The sequence below is a fragment of the Gallus gallus genome, chromosome 6 (genome assembly GCF_016699485.2).
Source record: "Gallus gallus isolate bGalGal1 chromosome 6, bGalGal1.mat.broiler.GRCg7b, whole genome shotgun sequence".
Lineage (NCBI taxonomy): Eukaryota > Metazoa > Chordata > Aves > Galliformes > Phasianidae > Gallus > Gallus gallus.
Genome location: NC_052537.1, coordinates 31,313,969 through 31,331,510, shown reverse-complemented (window position 1 = coordinate 31,331,510; position 17,542 = coordinate 31,313,969). Strand labels below are relative to the sequence as shown.

Genomic DNA, 17,542 nt, shown 5'->3' with positions numbered 1-17,542 from the left:
CTAAGAAAGCCTCTTTAATCTCAGTCTTGTCTGTCCGCCGGATTATTTTCACCACAAAAATGACTGCCAGCGGCGTAAGGAATGAAATTGCCTGTAAGAGGTAACAAATATTGTGTGTGAGCATCGATTACTTTTCAGTCCAACTGACTAATAATTAGTTCCAGTTAGCTCCATTTAAGCTGGAAGGCTGAATGATCTCTATCGAACTCTTGACCTCAAGCAAAGTGGGATGATTCGTCTTTGCAACTACAGGGCAACGAATACATTAAAACTGTAATAAAATTTTGAGCTATAATTGATTTGTAATTGCCTGGAGCTACACATAAAGCATCAGCTTCATAAATGAAAAAAGCAACCAACTCTCAATTCTCTGAATTCCCCTGAATTCACACTCTGATCCACAGAGAACCTGTATGTTTTTCCACACTAAGTACTGCTCCGAGAGGCAGACCAAACAGTCTGTGCCCTCAGCAAGACCCCCCTATCCAACCCAACACCATATTTGATTTTCTGAAGAGCATCTGCATCAGCACAGAACAATTTGGACTATATTTGATGACTGACATTAAACGTGCCTGTTAACTCTAAAGCATCCCACTGAGTGCAATGCTAATACATTGCAGTCCTCCCATCCCAGCTTTCTCTGCAGACACAAACCAGTTTCTCCCAGCTATAATTGCAAGGAGTTTATCATCAGTAGCTTCCCATTTAAACCATGAGTTTGTTCCTAACTGGTCTTTCCATCATCCTTTTTGTCTCAGACCTTCAACCACAGAGGCAAAAGGCAGCCTGGTAGGCAAGGTTGACCAATTCCTGTCTGAAATCTACAAACCTCTTCACAATCACATTTCTTTAAAAGCAAATCAAGGTCCTTCAAAAGCCTTCTAGCTCTTGCAGAAGGATGAAACTTGACTACTTTTAAATAAGGCAAAAAGTAAGTTGTACATGGCACCCGGGGGGGACCAAAGCCCCTTAAAATTATGCTGTCTTTACTGACTTACTTCCCCACTGCAATAAAAAACAGAGACACTGATTCAGAACACAAGTTACAATCAAAGATCTGCAATTCCTTTCTTCTTTTTATGGCACAGATAAATCCTACTCCTCATTTTACACTTTTCATGTTGATTCCTACTCAGCACGAAAATGCAGTGCATTTATTACTTCGGTAGTGAACCTTGGACAAGATTCCCCTCACCTGCATCTGCAGAAGATTATCTAACTCTGTGAGCCATGCAGATTAAAGCAGTCTGGAGTCTGCATTCCTTTTCTTACATTTAGGAAGAAAGCCACAGATTTTTGCAAAAGAAACATAATTTTTACTTGAAACTCACACAGCCTGGAGACAGAAGGGAGCTTTAAGGTAGGTTATGCTACCTCTTCAGAAACGTTCATTTCTCTCTACACTCAGCCATAACTCAATATCTGCTTTCAGAGGCAAAGAGTAAAATGAAAATTGTTAAAGCAGATCCTAGGATTGTTAGCTTTATTCAAAAAAGTAAGGACTGCCACTGGGAAAGAAAGGAAGAAAAATATCTCCATTTCATTGCTGAAGAACATGTCGTAATATAGGCAGGCTGACAGGCCTGCAGACGTGGCTTAATGGAGTTAGAAATCTTTGCAAAAGGCAGGAGCAGCAAAAAGTCAGCGAAGAATAGAATTCAAGTAGCAACTTGTTTCAAGCCACTTCACAATCAATCTTTGAAAATCTAGTAAGACTACAGACTTCCCCATATTTTACAAGCATATGGATCTTTTAGAGAGATAAAGAACCAGTTGCTGTTCCTTACACAAAAGCATTAGCTGAAGGGTGGTTTTTTTTTTCCATTCTGCAACAAGACGTGCACAGGAAGTTTTGGCTTACCAAAAAGATTCCTTTTCCCTTATTTCATCAAATGATTCTGTACAGCTCATATCCATAAGAGATTTAGTAGCAGCCTGATGAGCACCACTAACCTCAGATACATCTCTGTAATGTTTTATTTTCTAGCAGTGAAATATTCCAACACATTTCCTTGCTTTGCTGAAACACAGACAAAAAGCCAATCCATCTCATTCGTTATTCATCCCAGCAAGCCAAAGATGCACTACAGTTACATCCCACAGAGAAGCACTCCATGTACTTTGAGAAAACCCACTTCCACACACAGCATGATTTGCACATGGAACAGCAGTGATATACAATACTGTTTTGCTTCAGGATCTCATGGGATATTTCATTGGCTGTGCCTTTGGTCAGAGCCCTCCTGAGAATGGTTTGGCAGAAGAAACCCCACTTTCCAAGGGAATCTCACACACCACTCTTGGCAAACTGTGCATAGAAAGTTATGACTGTATAGTACCAACTGTGACTGCTGTGACTGACAGTCACATTTCGTACTACTTCAGTTCTATCCCCTGTGACATGCAGAGCTGCATTGTGAGCCTCACTACATGAGGATCTGGTGAGTTCCTTTGCCTTAGGACTACTGCAGTGTAGTAAGAAGAAAGCAGAGCACTAATACAGCATAGTGGTTTGGAGATGGACTATGGAAATGATAAGGCACTGGCATTTGTCACACTGGTCAAAGCATTAGGCTCAGACCTATTTTGCCCTTCAGTCCTACAGTGCATTTGCTTCTGCTGTTCTTTCCTTTCTTTTGCCAGCACTTTGCAAGCCATCTGCAAAGCCTGTATCATCAAAGGATGGGGAGGAAGAGGAAGAACAAGAGGCAGGCCATCTGTTTTTTTACTCATTTTGCTGGTGACACTCTTACATTTTCCCAGCAGGGTCCTGGAACAAACCAGAACTGATGCAAGGTCACATGAAGATGGATAAGGCAGAGGCTCCAAGCCTTGTATCTCAGGGGAGTGATGAAAACAGAAAGCAGTCTCGCTATCCCAACACAACCTTGCACTGCAGCTTTCACTGGGAGGTAAAATGCTGCAGCAGAAGTTCTCATCCTCAACCAAGATCAGATTGACTGGAAATAGGAGGAACCATGAAGAAACAGATAGACCACAAACCCTTGTAACATCCGTAGTATAATAGTACTGTGAACTCTGGCAATATGGATATAATTATATCCATAAATATATATATATATTATATATAATACAATACTGACAATATGGATATATCACCATCAACAAGCCCAAGCCTCTCCATACACTGAGGTAAGCTGTCCCACATGCTTGTGTTTGCTTCTTCTAGACAGTGCTTTTGCCACCTTGTTTGATAAGAAGGGAAGCCATAAGCATAGTGCACCTTCCATGCTCTTGCTTAAGTTAAAGAATGGCAAGTGTATTTTTAATATAAATATAAGCACTCCATTCTCTTCTGGCTGAAGACACTCTGAGACAGGGGCTCCCACATACTTCCATGCATCAAGAGTAGTTAACAGTACCTTGCACTTTACAAGACAAGGGATATCCAATGCTACAGAGACAGAGCAAGGCTCAGGTCTTCAAGTCCTCATGACTTGCCTGCTACCAATGCAGAGGTCAGCTTCATCAAATCAGTATCTGGTTTTGGAGTATTCACAACATTTATCTTAAATGCAAAGCTCTGAGCATATAAAAGAATCCATAAGCTCATAAATAAGATCTAAGAGATTGCCTCCTGGTAAGCCACAGCAATATATTTTAATACTGGAATATAACACTAGTAGCAATAAATTCTTTACATAATGAGAGCTTGTGATCAATGTTATGGTTGGACTTTTCTTCTTTCTTCTTTTTTAATTAATGGAAGAAGTACAAACCATAGAGAAGTGTTCTGTGTTTCCTGTTTTAAGAAGCTGCTCACTGAGATACTGTTGTGGTCTGAGCCAGAAAGAAAGAACACAGATTTCAGAAAAGTTACTGACAGAGATCCCTGTTAGTTCCAGCTGCCTGCCATAAGGTACACCAAGAGCTGGCTCTGTGTGAAGTCGGTGACAAGGAGAAATGCTACACCTACATCTCAGAATTATGCTTCCCAATGGATAATGCTTAGCATACAGAGGAAGGACTAATGATCACTCCAACCAGTTTCAAAAATAGTTCAGTCACCAAAGACAACTCCCGTACAATGATTCACTACTGGACCTTAAACCCTTTAGTTATAAACACAGATCAGACCATGTAGCAAGGTAATACTCAGCCTAAGAGAAAACAGCAAAATTAAACTCAGAGTCTTTCTTTTCATAACACAATGATTTCGTGTTTCATTTTGGTTGCTGTGGTTTTAAACAAGTGTCTTCCATTCCAGAGAAAATAACAATAATTCATCCCTCTAGGCTGAAGAAGTACTGAATAGAGCTGATTCTTAGTGCAATATAAATAAATAAGTTGGTGAACTTAAAACCAGGTCTTCAGCCACTGTCTCAGAAGCATTAAACCTGTTGTTGCCTCATACACAGGAAGCGTGTTTAAGTTGTTCCATGTTTAATTAACACATTCCATTACTTAAGGCTTAAAAATAAATAAATAAAAAGACAAATTACACGTCTAATTTGTATTTATTCTGAATTCAGGTCCTTCATCTGAACAGTAAAACCCCGGCTTCACTGAAATCATTTGAACACAAGGATACTAGGATCTGACCACATCTGCCATGCCCCTTCCTGAATGATGTCCACATGGACTGAAAAAGCTTCTCCAGACAGACCTGTTTGTTTTAAAAGCCCAAACTATATCCCCTAATTTTTTAACATTTATTTACTGGTCTATCTTACTACTCTCTTATACAGCTGAAATCAGAGAGTCTGCACATCAGCATGAGCCACACTGGGGGGAACCAGAAGAACAGTGGCAGCTCTGCTGTGCATTTAATACACTCCTGATACCTCAGGACTGTTGGCAGAAGCTAAAACAAAGGTTTTGTCTACAGTATTTGGAGACAAATAACTCAGTTCCTACTATGCCTGAAGCAAATTGGATTTCAAAAGTTAAGCACTTAACCTAATAAGAGCACTTAACCTAATAACAAGGTTTAGTGAGGTCACACAACCAGCTAATTCTAAAAGCTTCGCTAATTGTTTCTCTAGCATCTCTCTACTTAACACTAGTTTAAACCTTAATCTTAAGAATCAGCATTCCTAAATTCTGTCAATCTGGTATTACTGGTTTTTAGTCACTCTCCACAATTCACCACGTTTAGCTAGTTTGGACACCCCTGTTTTGGAAAATAATGGTCATTAGAAATAAAGGAACAAGCTGTTCTTATGTTCTTACTGCTTATCAAACAGTAGTGGATTTAGTTTACAGCTATCAAACGATCGCGAAATGTAGTACTTACAAACATAAGACGAGTAGGTATGTTGTCTGATTGCACCAAAGGATTTTTATACAGCCAGATCTCTTCTGGCTGGATAACCCGCTGGAATGGATCCAAAAATTCTGTAAAACTGAAGATAACAATTGAAGATGATTAAAAATAAAATGTAAATGATAAGCAAACAAACAACAAAAACAACCAGAAAGCTCATGATTATTTAAAACCTTCTCTCACATTAATTATGGTATGGTGTGCATTAATTACCTTTATCATACAGTCCTAACCTACACCAGTGCTTTTTAAAATCTTCATTAATACAGGAAAATGGTTTTTAAAAGTCTATATTCTACACCTTTAAAGAAGTTCAATTATCCCATTATACTTTTGTGGGAAAAGCGTGCAAACTATTGTGGAAGTAGAAAAATCACATGCAGCTGATGCTTTACACTGAAGAAACGTACCAGTTATCAAACACAAAGGGCATTTCAAACCGCGACACTGACAGCACTGGTAGACAAGGAAAGAGGAAGTGATGTCATCTGCCTCAACCCACGGAAGGCCTTTAATGCAGTCCCACGCAATAATATTGTCTCTAAGTTGTATGATGAAAAGAAATTGGCTGGCTGGAAGCCATATTCAAAGAGCTGTGGTCAACAGTTTGATATCTAGGTAGAGACCAGTGACGAGTGATGTCCCTCAAGGGTCCATATCAGGACCAGAACTATTTAATTTCATCAGTCATGACATAGACAGAGGGATTGAGTAAACTCTCAGCAAGTACTAAGTTTGTGGTGCAGTTAACACTTTAGTGGGAAGAGAAGTCACCCAGAAGGACCTTGAAAAGTTTGAGAGGTGGGCCCCTGCAAACCACGCGAAGTTCAGCAGGGCCCAGTACAAGGTCCTGCACTTGAGTCAAAAGAATCCCAAACATCTACACTGGGTGATAAATGGACTGAAAGCTGCTTTGCAGTGAAGGACTTGGAAGTGTTGAGTATTTCATCCATCAATACAAGCTAGCAGTATACACTTGCAGCCCAGAAAGCCAATTGTACCATGGGGTGCATTTTGATGAAGATCTTTGATCTTTTGAGAAGAGTGGTCAGAGGGTGAGGGAGGTGATTCTCTGCCTCTACTCTGCTCTCATGAGACCTCATCTGCTGCACTGCATTCAGTTCTGGGACCCCCAACACATGGATCCATTACAGCAGGTCCAAAGACAGGAGAGGGATTCCAGCCTTCCAAGACAGGCTGAGGGTACTGGAGTTATTTAGGCTAAAGAAGAGAAGGAGAATTTATTCTTTAGCACTGAATACTTAAATTAGGCCTACAAGAAAAATGGGGTGTGTACTGATAGACAAGAAAATGTTTTTAAACTAAAAAAAAAAAAGATAGATTTAGAATAGAGATAAGAAAAATTCTTTACTAGGAGGGGGGTGATGCACTGCCACAGGCTGTCCAGAGAAGGTGTGGGTGCCCCATCCCTGGAAGTGCTCATGGTCAGGTTGTACAGGGCTTTAACCAGTCTGATCTAGTGGAAGGTGTCCCTGCCCACGGCAAGGACACTAGAACCAGACAACTTTTGAAGTCCTTTCCAACCCAAACTACGAATCTACAATCCTATGACTACGTTGTTCAGATTGTTGCATCTTTTCTGACATACTCTGCAAGCTATCTGCTGGTCTGATGACTGTTTTGAAGCAGATCTCAAAGCACCGGAGCTGATGGATATGCCATGGAAAGCCTTGAAGCAGAAAAACATCCTTTGACAGTATCTAGGCCTCAAAGCATTTCTTCAAAATGTGAAGAATAAACAATACACAAACATTTATGCTTCAAGGTGGTCTCAGTATTTCCAAGAACCAGTGCACTTTTAGAAAATGTGTCACATTAGACCAGAGATTTCATTATATTGACATGATGACACTTGACATTATGAGCAGATGTTAAGTGAATTAAAGATGTGGTTTTTTCCTCTTTGTCCTTCCTTCTTTTCTCCTAATTATGTAAGAAAATTCAAAATAAATAGATTATTTTTTGTTTCTCTGATTCGTCATTCTCAGAGGAATCATAATGACCCTGAAAATATGTACTATCATATGGCTGAATTTCTTTAAAAGCAAAAGAATACACATACTAAGAAGATGAAATTGTAAAAAATAGCATTTGATTCCAATTGAGTACTGATTTTCTGATTATTATATAATCTTTGTAATCTTCTAAAGAAAGATTAATGTCAACAAATCTACCAATGTCAGTAATAGTTATTATAGTTATCACCTTATTTAATAGTAGCAGTTTTTTTATCTATCGCCTACTAAATTTGATTATGCATCCTTTTTTAACTCACTTGTGTTATCAATTGTCTTCCAAGAAAAGTAGTCAAATATTAAACAGAAACATGCAAACAATCAAACAAAAATGCTGAAGCTGTGTAAAAAATAGTTCAAAATCTGTCAGTTCACCACTGAAGTCAAAATCTAGTTCACCACTGAAGGTAAAAAATATAGATATAGAAGGTGGCATATTATGTCTGTGTGAGCAATAAAGAAATTAAAAGTAAACAGTCATAGGAATGTGACTATATCAAAAGAAATCACTTTCTTCATCCTCAGAAAGAGCTCAGCTGCTAATTAAATTTTTATAACCAAATTCATACGAGAACAATTCTCCTCTTATTTGAAGCATCGCGGATGGGCGACTGGGTACAAGATTTCACTAGCTTGAAGGCAATTCCCTTTGTACTCTATTAAACAATCATGAGGACATACTAGTTTCTAAGCTGCCTGACACTTAGTGATTTATGTTCCTTCAATCTACCCAAAAGTTCACTGTATTACTATTCATAAGCTAACACAAGCTTGTTTAAATGATTAGATGTTGTTAGAAATGGATGTGGCCTTTGGATAAAGAAAGCTAGTTCTAGACATTTTCTGTTATGGCTTGAAAATAGAAACTCAGTGACATAATACTCACTAGTAGCACACAGGCAACTTTGGAAGCTTCCTTTGTGTAAGTAGATAAAAATACACTGTTAGCTTCTTGTCTTTACATTTTCTGCACATTTGCATATTTACTCAGCATTTTTAACAGTTCATTAAGCGTAGTTTTGAATAGGTCAGCCTGATAGCATATACAGACGGCATGAAGAACTTCCATTAACTTCAAGAGCCTTTTAATGTCACTTTCAATGGAAAGTGAGAGAAACCAGAGTGGTAATAAGATGAAAAACCTCAGTGATGAGCACATACCCAAGTGCCTGAAGTTGCTTTGGGCATCCCAGCTTACTGTCGAAATGACTACACTAAATAAAAACTGTCCTTTTCTAAGGACACAAGCACTTCCAAGTTACATTACCCAAATTTTCATTTAACAACACGTAACCCTGTAAGATAACTTCTATGCAAGTACCACACCACAGACTGATCAAGGCAAAATTCAGTGGAAGTGAATGAATCAAATACTAAATGACCTGTCTGAATCAACCCTATAACAAGTGCTTCCACCATGCTCTTCATCTCCCATAATGGCAGACTATCGCTTCGCATCTTACTTTAGTGCTTCCAACGCCACCTATAGCAGCTACCATCCTGTGGCATTCCAGCAGCAAGAAATCAAAGAGTAATGACATTTGGAAGTCGCTAAGAGCAGAGGCAGAGCAATAAGCAGCACCTTTAAATGCTGGAGCACAAATGTTCCCCATCTACCAATAGGAACAGGATGGATGGGCCCACCATTAGGATTATACTGTAGGCATGATAAAGCACTATAAGAGAATGAACACTGTGATTGTGGTACTCAATCTTTTATATCAGATAACTGGTTACCAGTTCTTTCGACAAGCAGATCTGATCCTAATTTTTATTATTATTTTTAATTCTGTTCCTCATTTGAGCAAGCGGAGAAGCAAAGGTGCAGGTGTTCATCAACCCCCTTACAAATCACAGTCAAGGACTTGTGAAAATGAATTTGGGTCTGATCATCGTTCCCAACCCCCCCCCCCCTCCCCCCCAAATAAACAAATTAGCAGTGATTGTGCTGCTTGAGCCACATCACAGACTTCCTTTCATGGATGCTTTTCTCTTAGGAACATTCCCCAAAACAGGTCTCAGATCCAGTAATAAAAGCTTTTATCATGTACGTGCCAAGTTAAATCATGCAATCAGCTGTCCTGAAGTTCAAGCTGCACAGCTGCGAGTGGCATCAGCGAGACAGAAGTTGGGAGGGCTCTGCACAGCTTCTCCTAATTACAGTAGTATATGCACAATACATAACTCAGTGAAACATCCTCACACAAGTGATTTGCAGTCCCAAAGTTGTTAAAGAAGTGCCATGAAGGTAGAGCACAGCATAGGGCACAACAGCTGTGAAGGAATTTCCTTTAGGGATTACAAGCACACGACCGTGGGTTGAACAGAAGGCTGTCACTGTATACACCAGTTGGGTGTATCACTCTGAACGCTGCTTTTGCACGTTGTCTGCTCACATCTGAACCTGAGATTTTAACTCATCTGCTCTTACCTGACACACACTAGTAGCTGGAAAAGCATTTGTATCTTATTTGCAAAAAAAAAAACCCACTGAGAATAACTACGTCGTGTTTCTTCTCAATAATATTAAAGAAAAATTAGAACTTTTTGGCAGACTCTTCCAAAGAAAGAGAAAATATTAAAAGCTTGACAGTCTGTGGCTGGAGTGCAAAATCAAATACTGCTGCTTACATCCACTGAGTGTATATACTTGGGGAAAAAAAAATAATGTTTTTATTGATTCTTCATAAACGTTGATGGAAACCTGTTATTTTACCCATCATATTGTAACTGCACTGAGCCAATGTAAGCAATTTACACTTGCACCAAGAAGCAATAAAGAAGCAGCTCTAACAGAAAGTAAGTTTTACATCTACCTTTTTGAGCACTAAAAAGCTGTTATGTACTTCCCAATACAAGGCCATGCAGTATATGCACCCGTCGGCTTTTGATTAACGATCTATAATCCTAATATGGAGCTTTATTGGGTTTGAATGCCCTGCAGGATACAGGGTAGATAACAGTGCACCAGAAATGCCATAAAAAGCTAATTCAGTGGCAGTTTTTGTTGCTACAGAACTGGGAGGATCTGCTGCCTCCCTACAGTTGCAGAAACCCTCCGTTTATTTGCAAGCTAGCATTCACAAAGACTGACTATTGTCAGAAGGTGAAAATAGGTAGTGTAACATAGAAACATAGAATCCTTAGAGTTGGAAGGGACCTTTAAAGGTCATCTGGTCCAACTCCCCTACAAGTGAACAGGGACATCCACAGCTCCATCAGGTGCTCAGAGCCCCATCCAGCCTGACCTTGGGTGTCTCCAAATATACTTACTCCATACCTTATATCCCTTATTTTAGCAGCTTAATTTGTAGATTAGAATAGATGCTATTAAGGTTAGCAAATGTCTCCTCCTGTGGCACTTGTCTTGTGAATGGGTGATCTTTTCCTACCCCTGAGAAATTGCCTTTATTATTCTACTGCTAGCAAAACAATGATTTGCAGTCCTAATATTTTTACAGATAACCCAAATGAAGAACAGTGTCAGTCTAATAACATTCCTAAAACAGTATGTCTCGAGTAAGGCATCTGAAAGCTCTGTTTCATTTAAAACACAAAAGAAAGCTAGCAAGACTTGCCCACAAGTAAAAGAAATCAGCAGAAGCATTAAATTAGAAAGCACTTAAGAAGAGAATTGGAGGAATAAGGAGGAAAGTGGGCAGACATTAATCCAGTAAAATTAGGTGTAAGGAGATATAAGAAAAAAATAAAAAAGTAATAATTTAAAAAGCATTTCACATCTTGTTTTTATTTAACAACAGTGGCAAGTAGAGGATGTTTTCTCCAGGGTAGGTTTGGCTTTGGATGAGTCACTGTCACCTGATGGAAAAGACTTCTGAATATTTTAAATTAGCAATTGCAATGTTATGTTTAATTAGCACATAAGCCCATATTAGCCCTCTAGATATGAGAAATTATTTTGAGTAAGAGATTTAAAATAAATCCTGATGCAGACTAATATAATAGATATACATGTATAAAAATCATGGCTGTCATATTTTCCAGATGTGATGATGAAAGAGTTTGCAGCATTTTTCTTTAATCATACTAGCATAGCACAGTGCCCACATTTGCTTCATATATCCATTGACTTAACAGTTGTATGTCTCAGTGCTACCTCCTTCCAATGCTGAATGGTTGTCCTGCTTTCTGTTCTCCTTGTTCTCCATGGCACCAAAGTCAAAGCAAACTTTGACCAATAGGATCAACCACAATGTGAGATGAGCTCTTCAACAATGTGCCTAATAAGATAACGGAGTTTCTAAATATTCTTGAGCCTACTGGACCCTTCTCTGATGAGCTACTTGAGGCTGTATTTACCCAGGCTTCACCAGCTGTGCCTGGGATTAGGCCCAAGTCTGCTGCAGCATGACTTTACGTATGTGTACCCAAACTGAATATAAGGAAGAAACAGATTAAAACCAGATCCAGCACTTCTGCTCACATTTTTCCTTCCAAGCTTAGCCCAAATTCAAGAAATAATATGAATTAAATGACAAGAGTTTTGCTGTTTATGAGATGATATATAAATGATATGCAAATCTCTTAGAAAATATGAAATAGCGAGCCAGCAATTCTTTCACAACACTGAAAAGAGAATAGCCTAGAGTATAAGAATTTAATGTAAATTTTCTTCGTAACTAAATTATATCCTCTACTGTTTTCTCTACCATAGCATCTGAACTACTTCTGGAAATTTCCCTCGTGACATTACCTCAGGCATACTGAACCTACAAGGAAAGAGAAAGGATTACCCAAACACCACAAGCCATCAACAGAGGCAAACAGTTGAGCTGTGAGAGCTTCCAGTCTCTCCAGTCTCCTTGTTCGCGTGCTGCCTGCACATTTAGCCTTAAACCCAAGCTGAGCTTCATTATTTCCAGAATGAAGAAATTAAGTCTGGAAAGCTTCCATGCATGGGGAAGAAGTTGGGCATCTGGGAGTTAAAATACTTAACCAGCTTAGATGCAACCTTTTTGCCATCATTTCTTCCTTAGAGAACTGGAATATTTGGAAATGAGCGCAGTGAAAGAAACTGGGAATAGTTGGGTCATGCTGCACTGCAGTTTTGAACAGGAGAGGAGACAAATGGCTTATACTGAAACAGGAAGAAAGCACTGTAAAATGAGTCACATTGTCATATTTAGGCTGTTTTTATATATTTTTTAATTTTCTTTCACATAACATGGAAAGTGATCTTTGCCTCTTTTCCTTCCTGCTCAGCAGAACACTATGAAAAATAAAGAAAAAAAAGCTCTGAAAAAAAGAGAAAGATTTAGCATTTAGGAGCTTCTGAGGCGAAAAAGCAGTTCAGTTCTTGTGATCCCTGCTCACACAACGGTGATGTAGATCAAGCACAAGGCAAGCAAGTTAGAAGCTGCTCCTTATTGTCAATGTACTATACTTAAGTCAATGCAGTAAAGCTGCAGTACTGCAACTTGCAATAGAAACAATGAACAGTGATACAGTCTTACAGTGGTATAGACACCAACGAAGTGAAAACCATTACATACTCTTTTCTTTGCTTATCTATCATTTTTATTAATGAAAGCACAATTTACAGGTATTAAGTATTTCCTATTACAAAAGCTATTTCACAGAAGTCGTGTGTGTTTGTGTGTGCTTTTGGGGAGATGGGAAGAGAAAAAGAAAACTTCTAGTAGCTCAAACACTGACACAGCCCACAGAAGTTTCAAAGCCTGCAGTGTTGTAAATAATGGAGGACTGGAATTCATATTACAGGTTAAAACCATCCAAGCAAGTATGTGAATAATGAATCAAAATGCAGTGCAGACGGTCAAAATTTTGCTTTCCATGCATTTTAATGATTGATTTTATCATCTCAATGCTTTTTAGCCAAACAAGTCTCAGCAGTTGCTCAGACAATTATCCTAATGTTATAGCAGTTCCTGGTCAAGCAGGAACATATCATTTCAACCACAGCAGATTGTTTTGTTTGGGAATCTATCAAACTCCATTAACCTTATTTTTAAAAAAGTGCAGATTATAAAATGAAACGCTTCAGTATAATTCAAGAGATACTTTCTGGGCCAAGATCTTCACTAAATTTAACATGAATTTACGAATCATTTTGTTCCCGTTTTTCCTTTCAAGTTGTTTTATACAATGACTTCATTATTGTCGGAGGGCAAAAAAAAAAAAAAAAGACCTAACTACATTCACATCAAAATTAAATCCAACCGTGGTAAATTCACTCACTCCAAAAACACTTGTGTGAATAATTACATGTTCCAGAGACTAGCATGAATAATGATCAAAAAAAGATATATTAACAGGGAATATGAACACCACTTCTAGCATTTTGTGATAATTAGTGAAGTCCAATAGCAAGAGCTACACCCCTATAAAGCACCTTGGACGCGAGAGGAATAACATTATTAATGGCTTCTGTGTTGGCCATGAGAGTACAGTCAGGCTTTTAGATCTGTTCTCCCATTAGGGGAAATGAGCAGCTAATGAAAATATAGCACTTTATATCAAATGACGTTCAGCCATGCTGTTTTCAATTTGTAAGGTTTCACAATACTTGGTAGGGTGCCACAAAGCTGTGTCAGACATATTTCTGAGCTGACTGTTACACCTCCGTTATCAATTCTGAGGTCAGCAGTAAAACATCTTACTCAAAGTACAGTAAAACGTTGACATGCATAATTGCATGGTGGAATATTTCATGTCATCTAATGGTTTCATTTTCCTCACAGTCTTATCAGTGCGGGATCTTTAGAATAAGGTATCTGACATGGCAATGCCCTCCAGCCATAAGGGATCATCAGCTTCTGCCCTGTCTTTGCTGAAGTATTCTCCAGCTAACTTGGTATTAGTCATATAGTCTCTATATTAGTCCCTTCTCTACCCATCAGCATGAGCCAAGCATGAAAAGTTGCTTTAACGTCTCAACGTCTCCCACATGCTGGGACAGACGCTCAGGCAGAACAAGTCACACTCCACCTAAGTCTCCCTTGCTTCATTCCTTCCTCTAAGTTCCCAAAGGAAACGAAAAGCAGTTTGTTTTCTTTATATGTCTCTACAGCAGGCTCTTAAAGGAGGAAATTTCTGTCATTTCTAGACTCAACAGCTCAATTATTTCCATCTTTTCCCCATCCACCTCCACCCAAGAAAAAAAGTACTCTATACCCTCCCATCATCTCAACCCTCAGTGATTCTTTCAAATTTATTTGCGTGAGTTATCTTAATCAGTCACTTCTTATGAAATCACCAGTTGCAAACCCTGTTATGCTAACCTACAATTCAGAACAGACTAAAAAACCACGACAAACCCCACCACCACCTAACAAGAACCCACCCAACATCACACTTATTCAATTTCAGCTACGTGTAATTTTTAATTAAAAGTCAGCAGGTATTTTAACTAGGGAGATATTTAGTAGCAGTTACAGCCAAAAACAATTTGTAATGCAGAAAAATAAACTAATACAGTACACGGGGACTGCAGCATACAAATAATACAACTACACAATGTTCCCGATCTGGTTTTCTTCAGAATCACGTAGATTAGTCACAGAGTTCCTTGCATGGTAATGACTGAACATACTAATCTCAAATTTACAAGAGAAGTAAAAACATGAATTAAAATACCTTAAAAAGATGAGAAAATTATGAAAAGCTTATTTCAAGTGCCACAATTGATGACAATTTTGTTTATTCTATGAGGGCAATCCAATTGGATCATATATAAAGCTGTTACTCTCATTCAGAAGCCATTGAGTCTTTCTTTAATCGTTCAAGAAGTAAATCCCTGATGTTCATCAGCCCATCACAACCAATACTTTAAAAAGGATGCATGTGTTGTCTTTACTTTCTTTGCATCCATCAGTCCTTGCCAATGCAGATACGGTACTCAAAACATCTGTTCAGTATCAGTTGAGTACTCACTGTAGGAAGGAAAAAGAAAACCACAGGAAATACACTAAATCTAGTCTTTAATCCCCTCTCAGTGTCAGTGATTATGCCAACTGCTTCTGAGCACTGACTTTTCAAAGTCATCACTAGATTGGGGGACCAAAGTTTGGCATGGTAACTCCAAACTTGGCACAAGCACATTCTCAGCAGCGAGACTGCGGCACATCTCTTCTTCTTACAGCAAAGGCTTTCATAGGAAGTACAGCTTGACTGTGCTTAGATCAAAGTGTAAAATTCCATTTTTAAAGAAAACTTTCCCTTACAGAAACCACGTCAGGATTGGTAAAATTCTAGCTATAAGAAGTTCTCAGCTAAGGCTGAGAGTGAAGTGCCAAAGCCAACGAGTACATAGGATTCAATGTGAAGACACACAGTCGCCACTTACTCCTCAAAAATCTGGAGCAGACACTTTTGCACGTAAGAAAATACTCTTTTTCAGCATGGATTCATATGAGAGTTTAGCTGTGGACAAAACTGTGAACCCTGTCCTATTCATAGGAAAATTAGAATTCTTGACAGTAAATCCCATTTTGTTCCCTGGAACTCAGGTAAGAAAAAAAAAAAGCTCACTGGCATAATCAGTCTAGAAGTATTGAGATTGTTCTGTAGATTTTTGTTTATCTTCTGAACAGACAGAAGTCTGTACACACACACCAAAAAAAAAGCAAAAAAAAAACCCCACCACATTATGGGGTGCAGCTTTTCCCTGAACAACTTATTTTGTTTTAGATCAAAGTCAGCATAATACTACTCTAGCTTCAATAAATAAGAAAATAATGCAAACAGAAGCTTCAGCTCTGTGAGGACCTGAACTGCAATTGCCCCTATTAGCTTGGTGATATTCCATCTATATTAGGACAGGCACACGGCCATTGCATTGTGTGCTCTGTATTACATGAGGCACAATGGGTACTTAGGAACTTTTGTTTTACAGTAACCTCTCAAGGAGACATAGCTGAGAGAAGCTTTAAAAAAAAAAAAAATCAGGTTACTCTGTGGTGTATCAGTGAGTTAGAGAAGTTCTGTGGCATTCTAATTCTTCTATGGCTTCAAAAGCATCCCGGACTCTGCCAAGCACAGAACAAGCCTGCTGCTTGCTGCTCAAGCTCCATACGCAGCCTCTGAAGCTCCACGTGCAACCTTTGATATATGCTCTCAGATCAGGCACCAGAGAGGCTAAGGTCTTTTTTTAAAGCCAGTCTCTGCCTTAACTGTGCATTAGCCATACTCGGTGAAGGAGAGCTCAACCTGGGCTACTGATTCCCTCATTTTTAGCATGATCTCAATTATGGTTTACAACAGAGTACCTATTTTTAAACAGGCAGCAATCAAGCGTGTGGATACTCTCACTTCCTATTATCATTACTATTTGTGAAACTAACTCTGAAAAGGCTCCAGGAAAATTCACTGCTCAGTAGGTCTGGCTACTGTCCACATGCATTTTAATAAAGAATTTATCATCTAAATGAACCGAGGGTCCGAAAAAGTATTATTCTCCCTTCACAGAAGAGATGTTAAGGTACAGAGAAGTCCATGACTTGAGGTCAAAAACCAGGTTCTAAACCAAGTCAAAGTTTAAGGTCAAGAAAATGGGACACAAACAGACTAATGAGCTCACGTGGCCAAATACCAACTTCTCTTTGAAATGCTCCCCTATAGATCCTAGCCTTGAAGCATCCTTGCAGTCTTAGTCCAAGACGTTGTTCCTCATGTTGTACACAAACTGAGAACATCCTGATGTCACAGCCTGGCTGTTTTGCTTCTTGGTATCATTCTGCTTACGTTACCTACAGCTCTGCAAGTGCTCAGCAGTCCCAGCTCAGTCAATTCTCCAAAACTCAATAGATATTACATCGAAAACACAAACTCAAACTGCAGGAAAAACAGGAAGGCAGAACTGCAGCACTGTGGGATTGCCTCAGCTAATTGATTTTCCGTCTGTATTAACGAGACAATACACAGTATCATTTCTGAAGGCAACTTATCCAGATCCCCACCCATGACAAAGAAAGCTGCTTCAAAGTGCCTCCCAGCCTAAAGCATTTCACACATATTCATAACTCAATTAAAACCACAATACTGTACAGTTTTGAAGAGATCCAACACTACACTGTATCAGTTTGCATTTGCTTAAGCCAGAGTCTGAACAAAGCACGCATGCAAAAGACATCAGTATTAGTTAACGCTGTACACTCACGTGTGTGTAAATTCACGTATCAGCCTGCAGATAAACACTCTGCCCCAAGGGAGGACTATTAATGAAACTGTGCTGTAG

At 38.9% G+C, this 17,542-nt stretch overlaps 1 protein-coding gene across 3 annotated transcripts in view; it reads right to left on the bottom strand.

Moving 5' to 3' along the window:
* Positions 1-17,542, bottom strand: part of PLPP4 (phospholipid phosphatase 4) — a 62,731-nt gene that overhangs the window by 26,181 nt on the left and 19,008 nt on the right. For all 3 annotated transcript variants that reach the window (XM_046943288.1, XM_025151904.3, XM_426544.8), the window contains 2 exons: positions 5,261-5,369; positions 1-91 (listed from right to left, as the gene is read on the bottom strand). In XM_046943288.1, coding sequence (XP_046799244.1) covers positions 1-91; positions 5,261-5,266 — 97 coding nt within the window. In that variant the 5' untranslated portion in view covers positions 5,267-5,369. The remainder of the gene's footprint in view (positions 92-5,260; positions 5,370-17,542) is intronic.